Source organism: Bos mutus, chromosome 4 (assembly GCF_027580195.1).
Source record: "Bos mutus isolate GX-2022 chromosome 4, NWIPB_WYAK_1.1, whole genome shotgun sequence".
Lineage (NCBI taxonomy): Eukaryota > Metazoa > Chordata > Mammalia > Artiodactyla > Bovidae > Bos > Bos mutus.
In genome coordinates, this window is record NC_091620.1 from 20,203,841 (window position 1) to 20,222,102 (window position 18,262).

At 44.6% G+C, this 18,262-nt stretch overlaps 1 protein-coding gene across 6 annotated transcripts in view; it reads left to right on the plus strand.

Annotated features, from left to right (window-relative positions):
• The window catches only part of SLC37A3 (solute carrier family 37 member 3), a 59,516-nt gene that overhangs the window by 16,139 nt on the left and 25,115 nt on the right, over nucleotides 1–18,262 (plus strand). For 4 of the 6 annotated variants that reach the window (XR_011463947.1, XM_005899756.2, XM_070369182.1 and 1 more), the window contains exons 4-9: nucleotides 2,006–2,098; nucleotides 5,594–5,677; nucleotides 7,566–7,711; nucleotides 12,050–12,146; nucleotides 14,830–14,914; nucleotides 15,662–15,840. Coding sequence is in view for 5 of the 6 variants with exons in the window: in XM_005899756.2 (XP_005899818.1) it covers nucleotides 2,006–2,098; nucleotides 5,594–5,677; nucleotides 7,566–7,711; nucleotides 12,050–12,146; nucleotides 14,830–14,914; nucleotides 15,662–15,840 (684 nt within the window). In the remaining variant the exon portion in view is untranslated. The remainder of the gene's footprint in view (nucleotides 1–2,005; nucleotides 2,099–5,593; nucleotides 5,678–7,565; nucleotides 7,712–12,049; nucleotides 12,147–14,829; nucleotides 14,915–15,661; nucleotides 15,841–18,262) is intronic. The other 2 variants (XM_070369185.1, XM_070369184.1) reach the window with 1 other exon arrangement.

Below are 18,262 nucleotides of genomic sequence, written 5' to 3' on the forward strand. Positions count from 1 at the left end.
CAGAGTGTGAGTGTTAAGGTATCAATGACAAGACAGATGGCACAAGCCACACAGAAATGAGTCACTGGACTGCTGTCACAGTTTATATATTCTCTTGACAATTTGAGGAGTTTTTTTTCTGTGAAGCGATGATGTATTTTCAAAGTTGCTGCTTGTGGTTTTTCTCTTTAATGTTCTTTTTTTTTTTTAAATCATTTTATTTAGTGAGCTATTTTGTCTTTGGCTGTGCTAGGCCTTTGCTTCTGTGCTAGCGTTTTCTTTAGTCGTGGAGAGCAGGGGCTACTCTGTAGTTGCAGGGCACAGTCTTCTCACTGCAGTGGCTTCTCTCGTTGCAGAGCACGTCGCGGCTCTAGGCTCTCAGGCTTCAGTGGCTGCGGCACGTGGGCTCGCTAGTTGTGGCTCGCAGGCTGTAGAGCACAGGCTCAGTAGTCGTGGCACACGGCATGTGGGGTCTTCCTGGATCACAGATTGAACCCATGTCTCCTACACTGGCAAACAGATTCTTTACCACTGAGCCACTGGGGAAGGTCCTCTTCTTAATATTCTGAAGTCAGAAAGTTTTCTGTTTTACAAGATTTTTTTTTTTGATGTGGGCCACTTTTAAAGTCTTTATTGAATTTGTTACAATATTGCTTCTGGTTTACGTTTTGGCTTTTTAGCCTGCTTATGGGGTCTTAGCTCCCTGAACAAGGATCGAATCCTCACCCTCTGCATTGGAAGGCAAAGTCTTAACACTGGACTACCAGGGAGATCCCCAAATTTTCTTTCCTGTAATAACCTATCTGAGAAACCATTTAGTACAACTCCTTGATTTGGAGATCCCAATGAGCTATGAGTTTGTATTTATAGAGACTTACTGTTTCAGAAATTAAAACCAAGAAATTAAAAAAATACATTGGTTTTAAGTTATTTAAAAATGAACTAAGTAACCCATAACATGTTAATAACATAAATAACATTTTACGAGAAACGACTTTTTCAAAACAACAAAAAGAATCACTTGCTAAGGAGAGTGACACTGACTTATATTTTTGCAAATCTCTTCATGTCTGACTTAATAGAAGACAATGGATTTTCATGTCTGCTTCTGAATTCAATCTCTTGTAGCAGGATCCTTTGAAGGGTATAAAGAGAGTTTGGCTTTCAGAGATACATAGTGGAAAGGGGAGAAGTATTTTAATAGCCTTTTTAGTTAATTGTGGATATTTATCTTTGATACTATACCAGAATTTGACAAGAGGCAATTTCTTAAAGGTTAGTGACAATGTGGAATCTGAAACTATATTAATTAACTTTTTTATCCTCTTACATTAAGATCCATTTGTCTGTCTTGTCCTTTGAATGGGTCTTGGAAGTGACAGGCTCATTTCATTCTTTTTGGAGGAAATATCTGCCAGAAACCCAAATCTGAATAACTAGTCTTTGTCTGTCAGTCACTCTTTCAAGGAAAAATGACATTCCAGCCTGCAACTCACAGTTTTCTCAAAACAGATGTCTTTCTTTGGTGTGCTGGGTGCCAGATGCATATTTTCTACTTAATGGCACAGATTATTTAAAAAACAGGGGAGTGGGGACTTGGGCCAGATTTAATAAGATTAATAATTTTTAATGCTTGACAGATATTTACTGAGCGTCTAGTATGTGCCAAGGACCTTCTTCAGTGAAGTTGCCCCTTTTTGGGAACTGTGAGGCAGTAAAAGATACAGGGCTTAATAGTATAGTTTGGTGTAACTGCCTCCATCCATACTCAGGCACAGGAGTTTTATCCACCACTGCTTTTGCACCATCAGTGGAACAGTTAAAAGGGAAGAAGCAGATAGCATTTTAGTGTTATTATGCAAATCGTTGTGGCCTCATGGACCTGTTTGCGTATGGGTTTCCTCAGGTACAGAGTGCTGATTTGCTCTTCTCAACCTCTTCAGGTTTCCGTGAGGGTGGGCGGAGGTGGTTCCAGAAGGTGCTTTGGCCCAGTGAGTCTTAACAGGTTCTTGTTGTGTGACCGCAGATTTGGAGCAGCAACCATTTGTTTCCCAGTGCAGAGGAAGCCACTCTTTTCCTCGGAATGCTGGATACCATTTTCCTCTTCTCCTATGCTGTGGTAAGTTTTAGAATGCTAGGCTTTTCTGTGGAGGAAAGACGTAAATGAGTCCACATCTTATCAAGTTGGTGAGGGATTTTGAATGTGCTTACTGAGGAGAGCTCAGTTTCCCTGGAGTTTATATTTTGTGTCCTTCCCGTCCATCCATGTATCCATCCATCTATCCATCCGTCCATCCATGTGACAGATATTTTGAGAGTGCCTAGTGTATGCCTTGTAGTTTTCTCGTTGAGGGGAATTCCTCAGTGAGCAGCACAGGAAAACTCCCGACCTTTAAAAACTTCTGTTCTTGACTGGGAACTAAGAGAGACAAGCAGTAATACAATGCCATAAGGAAGGACATTACTGAGTGTGTTCAAAGGTGGTAAATGCTGTGGAGTAGAACCAGGCAGGGAGTGAGTTTGTCCCGTAGGTAGGATGTCCAGGAAGGACCTCGAGAAGAGCAGAGACGTGAGTGTAGGTAGAGATTTCAGAGCCCTTGGCATATAGATGATTTTTTTCAAGATTGGATGAAAATCATCAAGAGAGTTGATGAAGACAGGGAAGAGAGCACAGGGAGAGTTGATGAGGTGCGAAGACTGAGCTGGGCCCCAAGAAAGGGGTTCCCGCATTTCCAGCTGGGGAAGACGAGGGATGGGGTGGGGAGGCTGGAAGGGAGCAGGAGAACCACAAGATGGTGGCCGGGCCAGCTCTGACTGAGGTAGTGTCCTGGGATCGGGCAGCTGGAGTCCCTGGCTGGTCATCAGGAACATCTGGTGGCTGCAGAGGTGGCTTGCTGGTAAAGAACCCGCCTGTCAAGCAGGCGATGAGGATTCGATCCTTGGGTGGGGAAGATGCCCTGGAGAAGGAAGTGGCAACCTACTCCAGTATTCTTGCCTGAAAATCTCGTGGACAGGAGCCTGGCAGGCTACAGTCCATGGGGTCACCAAGAGTCAGACACGACTGAGCTACTAAACAGCAGCAGCCGTGCATGTGATGTGAAATCCTGGGTGAAAGCCTGAACGTCATCTGCACGTGCTTATTTGGGTGATTATTAGAATGTCCCTTCTGGGAAGAGGAAACTTACAGACACACACAGTTGGAGCAGATGTTGGATCATTCAGCCCAGCCTTTTCGGTACAGAATCCCATCCAGTGGTGCTTCTCCTTCAGCCTTTGAGGAAGTATTAGAGGAAGTCTTGTGGTCTCATGGTGGCTCATTGCTAGCAAGTAGCTATGATACTCAGTATCAAAATGGAATTTAACTTTTTTTTGGATCGTTTCTTTATCTGTTGAGTTATGATGATAATATAGTTGTCTATAGGATTAAATAGGTTTAGGAGATAAAAGATAGGTGCCATGAAAAATCAGTGATCTGGATTTCTCTGGCTGTCCAGCATTTAAGACTCTGTGCTTCTAGTACAGGGGATGGGGATTTGATCCCCATCTAACACCTACTATGTGGTGCAGCAAAATTAAAAATTAGGGATCATAGCTTTTTATATTGAACTGCATTTCGTTCTGTAACTTCCAGGTATTGTCTGGGCATTTGGAGCAGTACAGAATAAATTAGGTCCCTAATGTGAAACACAATTGAGAGATTTTCTTCTCTGCCTTTACTGTATATAAGGTTGTTGTTTAGTCGCTCAGTCGTGTCTGACTCCTTTGTGACCCCATGGACTGTACCCCCACAGGCTCCTCCATCCATGGAATTTTTCAGGCAAGAATACTGGCATGGGTTGCTATTTCCTACTCCAGGGGATCTTCTTGACTCAGGGATTGAACCCTTATCTCCTTTAGTGACTGCTGCTGCTGCTGCTGCTGCGTCGCTTCAGTCGTGTCCGACTCTGTGCGACCCCATAGACGGCAGCCAACCAGGCTTCCCGTCCCTGGGATTCTCCAGGCAAGAACACTGGAGTGGGTTGCCATTTCCTTCTCCAATGCATGAAAGTGAAAAGTGAAAGTGAAATGAAAGTGAAAAGTGAAAGTGAAGTCGCTCAGTCATGTCCGACTCTAGTGACCCCATGAACTGCAGCCTACCAGGCTCCTCCGTCCATGGGATTTTCTAGGCAAAAGTACTGGAGTGGGGTGCTATTGCCTTCTCCACCTTTAGTGGCAGGTGGATTTTTTACTGTTGAGCCACCAGGAAAACCCTGTGTATAGATAACACCCTGTAAATTGGAGCTTTAGAACATAAAATTTTCTCTAACACGGGCGGGTGCCTCTTTTGACTTAGTGAAGGGTTGACAGTAATGAGGGAGAAACATTTATTATGATGTTTATCATCTAAATTTATGTGTGTGTGTATATGAGTCACTCAGTCATGTCTGACTGTTTGTGACCCCATGGCCTATACAGTCCATGGAATTCTCCAGGCCAGAATCCAGAATACTGGAGTGGGTAGCCTTTCCCTTCTCCAGGGGAAACTTCCTAACCCAGGGATCGAATCCAGGTCTCCTGCATTGCAGGCAGATTCTTTATCAGCTGAGCCACAATATATCTATTATATGTATAATATAGTCAATTTATTAGAAACACCTGTATCTGAATTCAGGTATTTAGTTAAGACATTTATTCATTTTACATATTTGTGGCAGAAACCTGAAGTGTGTTGCCCTTAGCTTTTTGGTCTGCCTTCCTGCTGTGTGTGTGTGTGTGTGTGTGTGTGTGTTAGTTTCTTAATTGTGCCTTCCTGCTGTGTGTGTGTCTGTGTGTGTGTGTTAGTTGCTTAGTTGTGTCTGGCTCTTTGCAACCCCATGGACTGTAGCCCGCTAGGCTCCCCTGCCCATGGACTTCTCCAGGCAAGAATACTGGAGTGGGTTGCCATTCCTTTCTCAAGGGGATCTTCCCAACCCAGGGATCGAACCCAGCACTGGCAGGCAGATTATTTATCTTCTGAGCCACCAGGGAAGCCCGGAACATCCTTCCATGAGCTCAGCCTTTTAATTCCTACCACTCAGTGGGAGGAAAACAGAAAGCAGAACACTTGTACTTATCTTCAACTAATTACCGTCTGTGCCTCCCTGTACTCCTTGCCTCGTGGTGTGATGAAGCCCAAGGGTTAGATGAAACAGGCAGGGCACGTGGCCCCGTCGCTTCTGTTCCGTAGGACATGTTGTAACATCTTCATTCAGAATGCAAATAGCTAAGACGAATCCCTTTGGGAAAGCAGATACTGATGTTGGAGTTCATCTGTTCTAGAAGATGCAGTATATTTGTGTGCTTGTTTTATTATAATTATTCTTTTTTTCCCCTAGGTGTCTCAGGCAGTTATGGGGGGTCAAAGAGAAGGAAAATTTGCCCTGAATTACACTGTCTTGGTGCATGAAATGTTTACAGTGTGCAGAAGCAGTTGTCATTTCTTGAAACACTGGTGAAACTGATACAGAGGTTAGGCTAAGCACGAGAGTGAGGTTAATTTTTGTGTTTTGTTTGTGTCATTTGCTTTAGAATGTATCTTACTTTTTCCAGGCTGTGTTGTTACCCAGAGCTGTAAAATGAAATGCTTTCTTCTTAGGGCCTTTTCATCAGCGGTATCGTTGGGGATCGGCTGAATTTGCGATGGGTTCTGTCTTTTGGCATGTGCTCTTCTGCATTAGTGGTAAGTTGAAAAGTGTTGTTGTTTTCATTCCAGTTACTGTTATCTTGGCCAGGAATTTTAGAATCCAAGCAAGCCCCCTACTTCTGTCTATAGAATAGTAAAATGAATCTTTGGTTTTCTGATCCCTTGGGTGCCTTTTTGGTTAAGGGACATCTTGAGAGTGTGATTTTAATCCCACCCCTTCCTTGATTCTCAGTCACCAACAAAGGTCACAGTGTAACTCGAGTGGTGTCCATTGCTCTCGAGAACCCGGCCCCAGCTCTCTTCTGCAGTCACGTCTGCCCTGCGTGTCAGCCCTCTGCTCTCCCAGACCAAGCTGCCTTCCGTGGCCCTCACGCATCCTGCTCCTTTCTACCTCACTGCTATTGTTCCTGCTCTTCTTCCTGCCTTCAGTGTCCTCCGTTCAGCTCTTCATAGTCTAACTCAGTGTCTCCTTCAAGTCACTGGCCAGATGACCCTTGTTTCCTCATGCCTGACTTTATCCACCCGGCTCCTGGAAGTTGTCACTCCCTGTCCTGAGCCCTCGCCCCTGACTTTCCACGGAGGCACTTCCTTTGTCTGCTGCTCAGCCTGCTTGTTTCAGGTCAGGCTTGTTGCCCCTAGGAGCCTACAGCAGGGTGGTGGAGACCATAGATGCCCCAGGGCTGCACTGCCAGGCTTTCAGGCCTTCCCTTGCAGCTTCTAGCTGTGGTTTCTCCATGCTTCAGGCTCCGCTTTTCAATACCTGCACCCAACATTGCAGTGAGGGTCCTGTGAATCACTGTGTGGGGGGCATTTAGAATGGTTCTTGGCGTACTCAGTGCTCCAGAGGGCAGGATCCATATTAGAATCATCTGTATTTGTTCACAAGCATTTGTTGATTGAATAAAAGCATGGAGCTTAGTTAGACTCTATTAATTGTTTTTCAATGTCTGCCATTGGTGTATGGGGGAAAAATTATTTTCCTTTATATTTCAGAGATTGAAGCACCTTATTCATAAGCTGCTCACCCACATATATGTAGAGACTGTTTTAAAACCTGGTTTAGGGTTTTTTCCTAAACCCAAATGAACTTTTTGGCCAACCCAATGTTTTTCTTTTTTTTTTTTTAACACACTTTTATAAAAGCTGAAGTATGTCCGTAAACTCACCCTTTTCAGTGCACAGTTTTGAATTTTGACAAGTGACTAGTCGTGTAACTGCCACCTGCCTTCTGTCCCTGGCCTCTAGCAACCACTGCCCATTTTTCCTTATGGTTTCCCTCATTGCAGAATGTCATGTAACTGGAATCATACAGTATTAGACATACCCTGTTTTTAAGCCCATGCCAAACATTCCCAAAGGAGATTGACTACAAATAAAATGCCCACCCTGAGCAGAACGCCTGGAAAAAAGCAGTCACTTGATACATGCCACTGAATGACTGAGTCAGTCACAAGCTGTGGTGATACACTGAGTATCACCATAAATAGTGATAGTTAGTAAAAATAAAAATAGTAAAAATAGCTGGTGCTTTCTGGCCCCCACAATGTGCCTGGAAATTTACACATGTTATGGTGGAAATCAACACACGTGAACTCCAGTAGTCTTTTTTACCGTCCTCCATAAACAGGAAGAAAGGGAAATAGATGTAAGATGAGGTCACACAATGGGGGCTCAGTCTTTTAGAGTGGAAGATGCAAGCTGGAGGGATGGTCCTCGCTACGTTTTACGCTGTTTGCCGTCTCTGCCTGTCTGTCAGGGGTGGTTTGATGCTTATCTTGCTCGGGGCCGCTCTGAGCAAGGGCATCTGAAGAGTCTACTGCGAGTCTCTCAGGCTCCAGACATTGAACGTGTCTATCACGGAGGGTCTTGAGTCGGGGTGTCCATGTGGATGTGACCCGCATCTTGTTCTTTCTTCTTCCCTAAGGTGTTCGTCTTTGGCACTCTCACGGAGTGGCTGCATTTCTACAACAAGGGGCTGTATTGTAGCTTGTGGATCGTGAACGGCCTGCTGCAGTCCACCGGCTGGCCCTGCGTCGTTGCTGTTATGGGCAACTGGTTTGGGAAAGCTGGGTATGCCACTTTCTTCCTCTTTCATTTCCCTGTTTGATAGTTTTAATATCCGATTGTTCAGATTTGTCAGAGTCAATTTTCTCTATCCTTTTTTTTTTCAATTTTAAAATTTTATTACGGAGTATAATTGCTTTACAGTGTTACAGTGAAGTGAATCAGCTGTATGTGTACACATATCCCCTCCCTCTGGACCCTCCCCCACGCTGCCTCATCGCAGAGCACGAGCTGAGCTCCCTGTGTCACACAGCAGCTTCCCCCGGCTGTCAGCTTTATACGTGGCAGTGTATATACGTCAGTGCTGTTCTCCCAGTTCGTCCTACCCCCCTCCCCTTACCCCTCTGTGTCCAGCTGCCCATCACTTGATCTTTTCAACACCACCCGTGTCTTCCCTCTATTTTAGGAAGTTTAGAATAGCAGAGAGAGGAGGTTTCACATCAACGGACATTGGAGACAGTGTGGATTCTATAGTGAAGGTCTGGCCCGTGAGACACGTTCACAGCACTGTTCTGACTATGGTCAGACTTTGAGTGTGGCTGAGGCAGTACATCTCAATTTTTTTTTTCAAATCTTTCCTTTAGAGAACACAAATAACACATTGTAATAATAGAAATCTTGCATGTCATCTCATCATGTATCTCCCTGTGGGTTTTGCCTTCCCTGTTTTTGATACTCGGTGATCTAGTTTGACCTTCTAAAATTAAAGATAAGGAAACTGAGCTCAGAAGTTGTCCTTGGGACTTGCCTAGAGTCACAGAGCAAAGGCTTTAAGAAGATGCAGACGAAGAATTGGCCAGACTTTGGGCCTTAGTTAAATTGGCCATCTCCCCCCAAACCTTCTGTTATTTATCAGTCGTATGTGAGTTGCTGTGTGTGATGGGGGCCATGCATATGGATGGGCACCTGCTGACGGATCTTCTGGGCCACGCAGGAAGACCCGTACTTACCCTACAGATAGAAAATAAGTAGAGATATCCAGAGACTTGGCTCTGTTTCTCATTACCATTCGTGACACTCTGCCTTTGTTGTTTATCGTCATTTATGGCTCTCTGCCTTCAGGGACTGTTAATTTGGATATCTAGCTTTTGTCCTGGATAAAATATTCATGTGTTGTGAAACGCACATTGATTTCTTTGATAGCTCTGTCTTTTTTGTTTACTCTCTTACCTAGGGGCCAATGTACCCATCAGATACTACCCACTTGCCATGGTGATCAGTGCGTGCTTTAGGCAGCTCCCCTCGGTCTTCCAGCTTCCCCAGTTTCCTAGTGGGAGTAATGGTCCTTGTCGATGATGATCTGTGTTTGTTGTGAAATAATGTTTATGTTCGGTGTGCTAGTGACTTGTTTTTTTTTAATACTGTTGTTTATTTTTGCTCACACTGGGTCCTTGTTGCTGTGCGTGGGCTTTCTCTAGTTGCAGTGCATGGGCTGCTCGTTGCGGCTTCTGTGGTTGCAGAGCACAGGCTGTGGGTGCACAGGCCTCAGTAGTTGAGGCTCTCCGGCTCTGGAGTGCCGGCTCAGTAGTTGTGGCGCATGGGCTTGCTTGCTTCTCGGCATGTGGAGTCTTCCTGAACCAGGGGTTGAACTTGTGTGCCCTGCATTGGCAGGTGGGTTCTTACCCACTGTACCACTAGGGGAAGCCCTGTGCTAGTGATTTATGTTTCTTTCCAACTCTGCTGTCAGTGGTTTAATAGAATTGATTTTCAGAGGTACTAATTCCCCAGTGATACTTTAAAAAATTTATTTATTAGCTACACCAGGTCTTATTTGCAGCACGTGGATCTTTGTCACGTCTTGTGGGATCTTTCCTTTCAGTGCAGGAACTGCCTAGTTGTGCGTGTGGGCTCCAGAGGGCATGGGCTTCAGTAGTTGAGGTGCACGGGCTTAGTCGCTCTGCGGCATGTGGGATCTTAGTTCCCCAAACATGGATCGAACCCACATCGTCTGTCTTACAAGGCGGATTCTTAACCCCTGGACCACCAGGGAAGTCCCTCCCCTCTTATACTTTAGTTTTCTTTTGGAGTAGGTGATGCTGTTTGTGTGCCGTTTATTTGTATTAAAATTTTAAGGTAATGTCTTTCCAGTCATGATTTTTGAAAATTATACCAAGGCTACTTGATTATTGTTGCAAAACCAGCTATTTCAAATGAACAAAGAGAAATAAAGGCAAAACCACCTGAAATGCTTTTATTTCAAGATGATCACTTTGACATGTATCATTTTGAGATAATCCTTACCTGAGCTTTTCCAGATTGGATGACACTGGGTGTTCGGTAGCAGTGACTGGACAGTCTTTTTTTTTTTTTTTTTGGACAGTCTTAACTCTTCATTATTTCTCGGTTTCAGTCACAAAGACAAACAGCATGTTCAGGAAGGCCGTTACAGTTTACTTTTGAAAGTAAGACATTCTGTTTTTAAGTGAATAACAACTAGTAAGTGAAATTGATGCTGCGCTTGACAGAGTGACTCTTCCTGTGAAGTGTCGCAGTAAACCACGAAGTACCAGTAAAACTGTGACAACTTACAGTCACAGTTGTTTTCAGCGAGTTTCTTCCGAAATGTCTTTGATCAGCGTGTTTTTCAGACCCTGACCTTTATCCTCTTGGTAGGTTTTGTGTTTTAAAGGCTTGGGGCATTATCGTCCTGATGAAAATGTAGAGATTGTCTAGTTCAAATCATTTGATTTCCAAGTGAAAAAAGTTAAATAATCTACTGACGACATTGCCCTGAAAAGCTGTTACAATGTGTGAGTCATATCCCTCCTCCCGTTGTCAGGGGTCATTGTTTTTTTTTTAATGCCTCGCCATATAGCATACAGGATCTCAGTTCCCCAATCAGGGATCAAACCCGTGTCCTCTGTATTGTGAGGTCGGAGTCTTAAACACTGGACCGCCAGGGAAGTCCTGGGATCATAGTTTTTTAGGACACATCGAGGCTGGTGGTACTGGTAGATACACCTCTGCAGCCCCAACTGTCAATTCTGCCACTGCAGCCAGGCCTTTGAGGAGCACAGCGCTTTCCAGATGACAGCATCGAGCCCGGGCCGTGAGCTGCTGGCCATCACTCTGCACAGCTGGAAGTGGCTTCTGAACATGCTTTTTCACTGTACAGTGTTGTCTCCCTCTCCGGTTTTGTTTTTGATTTTTGGGGGCTGTGTCTCGTGGCATGTGGGATCTCAGTTCCCCAACCGAGATCAAACTGGTACCCCCTACATTGGGAGCTCACAGTTTTAACCTCCGGACCACCTGGAAAGTCCCTGCAGTATGTTTTCATGTCTCTCTTCTCCCATTCGGCACAGTAATGTTGAGATTCATCCATGTCTGCATCAATGGTTCATTCCTTTTTATGGCCAAGGAGTCATCCATTGTATCACAGTTGGTGAACATCTAGGTGTTTAGGTTTTGGCTTTTACTATTGAAGCCACTGTGCTTGTTTGTTCACAAACCCTTGTATGGACATATGCTTTCGTTCCCTTGGATAAATACCTTGGAGTAGAATGGCTGGATCTTATGGTAGGAGCATGTTTATCTTTTTAAGAAACTGGCAATTCCCTCTAAAGTGGTTGAGCCACGTTACGTTCCTCCCGGCAGTGTAAGGGCTCTAGCGCTGCGCACCCTCGCCAGCACTGGTGTGCTCAGTGTGTTTTGACTTTGCTCTTCTGTTAGTTGTGTAGTGGTACCTTGTTGTGATTTTAATTTGCATCTCCCTGATGTTTGATGATGCTGAGCATCTTTTCATAGTCGCTAAGTGGTGTCTGACTCTTGCGACCCCATGGACTGTAGCCTGCCAGGCTCCTCTGTCTGTGGAATTTTCCAGGCAAGAATACTGCAAGGATTTACCATTTCCTTCTCCATTCATGTGCTTATTTGCATCTTATTTTACATGTGTGTGTGTAAAGCATTTATTAAAATCTTTGCCCCCTTTTCAGAAACTTTGTATTTGAGATGATTAGAGATTTAACTCCTTAGAATTTTATTGCATTGTTTATCTTTCACAGTATTGAGTTCTGAGATTTCTTTACATCCCAGCAGCAAGTCTGTTGTCAGATAAGTGGCATCCAAATAGTTTCTCCCAATCCACGGGGCTTGTCTTTTTAAATTCTCTGAATAATGTCTTTCAGTGGGCCCCCAATTGAACTTCAGTATAATAAAATCTTAGAAGAAGAGAGCTACCCAGTTAAGTGTTTTGCCATTTGGGTGTACTTTGGGAAAAAACACGTTGAAATGGAACATTGATTCTGTGTAATGTGAGCCTGCGCTGTGTGGCCATTTTGTACTTGAGCTGCACACAGAACCCGTTCTGATTGTGTTGTCTTCTGTTCTGCTCTGTTCCCATCCCAGGCGAGGAGTTGTTTTTGGTCTCTGGAGTGCCTGTGCCTCCGTGGGCAATATTTTGGGTGCATGTCTAGCTTCTTCTGTTCTGCAGTATGGTTATGAGGTAAGTGTTTTTTTCCCTAGTTTTTTCTTCAGTATATAAATATATGTTTTATTTTTAGGAAGTAATCCTGTGACCGTTTAAAATGACCTAGTGCTGTGTGTGGGAGGGGCAGGGTTTGTATTAAGAGTGGACAAGCTTATGGTAGATTAAAACACATTAAAAAAAATTAGTCATGGAAAAACACCTAAGTCTAAAGACATATAATCATTTGGGGAAAAGTACTTGCAACTCATGTTACAGATAAAGAGCTAATCTCCTTAATGTATAAAGAGTGCCCACAAATTGATAAAGAAAAAGATTAACAACACACAGAAAGAAAGGTAAAGCATTTGAATGTGTAGTTCAGGGAAAGGAAAGAGAAATGGCTTATAAACATATGACAGGATATTCTACTTCACTTAGTAATATTCTTAAGTTCCTCTTAAGTGCCCCAAGGCAGTAGAGGATAGAGCCTTGGCCCAAAGAGCCAAAAATCTTTGCCCTTATAGGAGTTTAGGTATTAAGTGGTAGAGAAATGCAAATTAAAACTACATTGTAAAAAAAAAAGAGAGAAAAAACCTTACACCGTATCCTTACTAGATTGGAAAAAGTCCAGAAGTTTGGTACCATGTTTACTAGGAGGTAACATCAGGCATTGCAGGGTGGGTGAGTAAATAACTCCTCTTGGGGTCAATATAGGAATGTCTGTCAAAAGCCCAGTCACTTAACTGGGCTTCCCTGGTGGCTCAGACAGTAAAGCATCTGCCTGCAATGTGGGATACCTGGGTTCGATCCCTGGGTCAGGAAGATCCCCTGGAGAAGGGAATGGCAACCCACTCTAGTATTCTTGCCTGGAGAATCCCATGAACAGAGGAGCCTGGTGGGCTACAGTCCATGGGGTTGCGAGGAGTCGGACACGACTGAGCGACTAACACATCAGAATTATAATGGCTCTGACCTAGCAGTTCGACCTCCGTGAATTAATCTGACTGATGAGTATACTTCATCATATACAAAGAGTACATCTGCAAGGTTATTTGCTTCATCATTGTTTGTAATAGCAAAAGATTGGTAACAGATGTCAACCAAATGGGAAGTAGTTAAACCACGAAACACCTATTCAGTGGAATCTGTGCAGCTGTGAAGTAGAGTTAGGCAGCCCTGCGTGTCCAGACTGGGATAGAGCTCAGTGATATGTTAAGTAAAGATAACCGTGTGTTGAGTATTGCCATTTATGTGAAATGGAGGAAGAATTAAAGAGTATCTATTGTATTGGCTTGTGTGTTTCCAAAACAAACTTTGGAAAGTACAAGCTAAATAACAGTGCTTATATGTTCAACAAATAAAAAAATCGAATGGCTCATGTCAACGGATTGCCTGTTCAAAGACCTAATAATTGGAAACTCCCTGGTAGTCCAGTGGTTAGAACTCCAAACTTTCACTGCTGAGGGTGTGGGTTCAGTCCCCGATTGGGGAACTAAGATCCCTCAAGCCATGCAGTGCAGCCAAAACAAAACAAAACCCCAAACCTAATAACTGAAAGTAAGTTGCTCTTTTAGAAAGTAGGTAACAGTTTTTAAACAGCTTGCCAAGTGTTTGGTCCTTGAAGAATTTTGGTCTAGTTAGGGCCAGTGGGAAGTCCTTCCTGTGTTCATAGTCACCTTTTCCCAGGTTTCTTAGCTTCACACCTGGACTGTACTAATTGGCTCAAATGGGAATTTCAGGTCACCCTATGGGCTCCTCCCAGATTTGAATTCTGGAAACACTCATTGACACCTCAGGCTCCATTCTCTCTTAAATAAAATTCACTGATGCCATCTGGCTCTCGAGTGTCTCACCTGGACCTTCGGAAGGACACTGTTCTTCCCTGTGACCCCCAGCACAACCCTCAGCTCCCCCTGTGCAGAAGGCTTCCCATCTCCCTCCCGCCTGGTGGCTTCAGTTGTGCTGGGAAAGGTGGTCACTTGCCAGGATTTTCAGCTCTTCCCTAAAGCACTGTCTCCCTCCTTCAACCTCCTTGGCTTTTTTCTTCCAGATTCAGTTCCTCTGTATGTTTCCTATGGGGACTCAGCCTTCTCATTTACCCACCTCCGTGCTGCCTATATTAATGTGTGGTATCTCTTTTTAAAATTTATCTTTATTTAGTGTGTTTTGGCTGTGTGGGTTCTTCGATGCAGCACTCAAGAGTCTTTGTCGAGTCAGGCGACAAAGCAGTTGGACCGGCTCAGTTGCTCCACGACATGTGGGATGTTAGTTACCCAACCAGGGATCGAACCCACATCCTCTGCATTGCAAGGCAGATTCTTAACTGCTGGACCACCAGGGAGGTTCCTATTAATTAATGTTGTGTGTAGTGTGTAACCCCCCTCAACTGGAAACTGTCTTTGAGGGCAGATACTGTCTGTTGCGTGAGGCTGAGTGGTGGCAAGAGCGCTATTCTTGGAGCTAATTCTGACTTCCCAGTTGTAATAGTACCACTCGGTGTCCAGGAGACCTTAATTATCCTCTCTGAGCTGCACAGAGTCCCTGGGAAAAACTTGTGAGAAAACAAGTAAAACACTTAGCTCAGTGCCTGGCAGCGGCCGGGTGCCCGGCGCTCACTTCCTTCCCGGTTGTGCCATCCTCCACGTGTGTCTCTAATGACTGTGTGGTTAACGAGCATCCCCGATGTGTCAGGAGCACCTCTCCCCTTCCCGCCCCCCAGTATGCCTTCCTGGTGACGGCGGCCGTGCAGTTTGCTGGTGGGATCATCATCTTCTTTGGACTCCTGGTGTCACCGGAAGAAATCGGTGAGAGAAGCTGCTTTTCTACTCAGATCGTCTTGCTAACACGGGCAAAGAGAAACCCGAGGCTGGAACAGCCCAGATCTTTCTCCCTAGGAGAACTGTGGGCTCCTTTCAGTAAATTAAAAGAGCAGTCTTGCTGTTTTGTGTCCTGTCGACGCCACAGCCTCGCCTGGCACAGCTGCAAATGTTTGAGGGAGTGAGGCTCACCTTTTTATAGATTCAGGGAAAACTCATCATTTGCAAATGAGGTTTTATAATGGAGACATTGGCTTGAAATTAGCATGGATGGATTTTGAATTTCGCTTCTTGAGACAGATCTTTTTTCTTCAGAAGAATAATTCAGTGAAATACTTATCTGTGGTTAAATACAGATTGTACAGGCAGAACATACAAGTGAAACCACAGAAGCAGATAGATGTATGATTCTTCTGTCTTTTGAGTCTTACTGAAGAGACACGTCAGTTTAATAGTACGTAATTAACGAGTTTTTCTGTATGAAAGAGAAGAGAGCGTGACGTGGTTGAAAAAACACTGCTTCGAAGCCAGATAAAGGAGAATTTGAGTCCTGGGTTTGTTCCTCATTAGCTCTGTGACCTTGATTGACCTTGGACTCTGAACCTTAGTAACTTTTTCTGTAAAATGCAAATGAAAATAGCATGGACCTCACAAGTAATGGTGCGTGTAAAGCACTTAGCACAGTGCCGGCACCTGGCAGGCACCCTCTCAGTGTGGCTGTCGCTGTTGTTGTAGGTATCCCAGGTATCGAGACAGAAGACAATTTTGAAGAAGACTCGCACAGGCCGTTAATTAATGGTGCTGAAAACGAAGATGAAGCTGAGCCTAATTATTCAATCCAAGAAGGCAATACTGTGACCCAAGTCAAGGCAATAAGCTTCTACCAGGCTTGTTGCCTTCCTGGAGTTATAGCGGTAAGGACTGTTCAGATCTCCCCACCGAAGCCTGGGAGATACCATAGCCTGAATAGTAGCACTGCCGGGCATACGGCACCTTGAAGCAGTTAGCTTCTCTTTGAGACTTTATTTCGGGAATATATGTCCAGAGGAATCGGGAACAGTGGCCCTCAGCTTGTTTATTGACACCACTTGAGCTTGTATCTGATACTCAGTGCGAGGGTTGGTACCTTTTCTGTGCAGAGCCAGATGTAAATGTTTTCAGCCCTGGGGCCACTGTGCAGTCTCTGCCACAGCCACTCAGCTCAGTAGAGCAGAGGACTCCACAGACACATGGAACCAGTGGACCTGACCAGAAGTGGCCCGTGGCCCCAGTTTGCTGACCCTGATACTAGAGTTGGAGTAAGAAGGCAAAGATGGGTATTTTTTAATATATGCCTTTTGGCCTGTTGAAGTCTTACAGAATTATAAGTAGATCAAGAGGGCCTTGAGTGGTGAAGTCTGTTTTCTTTGACGATGTTCTTGCCATTCTAGGGAAAAAAATAGTTTGCCCTTCTGTAAAAGGCCAGAGCAGGATGCTCCACAGTATCCCTTGGTAGTGTATTCCAGTGTTTCCATAACCTCCACAGTCAGGTTTTTTTCCTAACATCTAAACTGAATCCATTCTGCCACAGTTTTTCTGTCTTGGTGTTTTGGGCCTCTAGTATGGGAGTGGGGAGAAGGCAATGGCACCCCACTCCAGTACTCTTGCCTGGAAAATCCCATGGACGGAGGAGCCTGGTGGGCTGCGGTCCATGGGATCACTAAGAGTTGGACATGACTGAGCGACTTCACTTTCACTTTTCACTTTCATGCATTGGAGAAGGAAATGGCAACCCACTCCAGTGTTCTTGCCTGGAGAATCCCAGGGATGACGGAGCCTGGTGGGCTGCTGTCTGTGGGGTCACACAGAGTTGGACACGACTGAAGTGACTTAGCAGCAGCAGCAGTGCAGGAGTGGAGTTAAGAGGCCTAGGTTATGCTGCCAGCTTACCCACTAAGGCTCTGCGAGGTCTCTGGCGTTACTCAGCTCTTCCTTGTGTCTCAGTTCCCCTTTCTGTGGATAGAAGGCCTACCAGTCCATCCTCCCTGAAGTCTGCAGTGTTGAGTTATTATGATTAAACACCTTTTTAATTTTATGGTTTAATGGTGCTTTATGAATATAACCTCTCAACTAGATTCAGAGTCTGCTGGTTGTCCTATTTCGTACTTATCTGCTCCCTTCTCCCTACCCCAGGCTAAGAGAACTGACGCCAACAGATAAAGTTTAAGCGTGAGTTCAGATCGAAGTTCGAGTTCCCACAGTTCTTCAACCAAAAGATGACGTGTCATACAGTGAAATGCATGTCCCCTGGGGGCCTGTTCTTATGCTAATGATTAGTTTTTTTTTTTTTTTTTTACAGTAGTTATTAAAATATTCTGCTGGTAAGAGTTTAATTTCTGAGACAGGACTTAGATTTGTTGTGACTAAACGTGGTGCTCCCTTGCTATCCCTTTGCATTTCACAAACTATTGTTCCCCGCCATGGGCAGGGTATAAAGGGAATCCAGTGAACTTAATCCCTTTGTCTTTGTGGCTGGCTGTCTGGACAAAATGCACTCATGGTTGAGATTTGGCTCTCTAGGGGGCGGCGGTCCTGCCAGAAAAGCCCCTTTAAAACAAGTGATACCTAGGGAATAAGTGGCAGCTCCAGGGAAGAGAATATACTAGCCAGACACCCTTTGAAGTGAGTCTCTCTGTTCCTCCCCCTTCTTCCTTTGATGCTGAATGTCAGGATTTCCTGGTAATAATGTGTTGAATATAGGTTTCTCAGCCCCACTGCCATGTTATGGGAGCTCTTACTCCTCAACCTAGAGCCACAAGGCCCGTGATGATCCTCTGCTTTCATTTTTGACTCAGAGCTTTCCGAAACTACCCTATGAAAGTAGTTTTCGTGCTGATGCTTTTCTTGGACCTTTGGAACTAGCGTCCAGGCACGTTGCTCTGCACTGGTCATCATGTTAGCTTCGAAGGAAGTCGAACCTGAAAGGGTTGGCTACTTGCAGTAAAAGCTGTGATGTTTACTGGGTTCGTTTGCTTATGGTTAGTGCTCCTCAGTGGCACGAATACCTTTTATCTTTATCTAAATAAAGAAATGTGAGTCCATGCCCTGCCTTATGGTTCAGAACACCAGTTTGCTTCTACCAGAGAGCCAAAAGGAGAAGAAGTGGGGACAATTAGGGAGTAGTCCTCTGTGTTTTTAATCCCAAGGCTTATTATACTGCCTTTCTAGATGCTAAGTTGGGGGAAGAGAGGAGGAAGGCTAGGACAAGTCAGGCAATGGGAATTTATAGGAACATTTAATTTTAAAATCAGGTACTATGCAGCTCCAGCTCTTCTGTTTTGTTTTGCTGTTTAATTG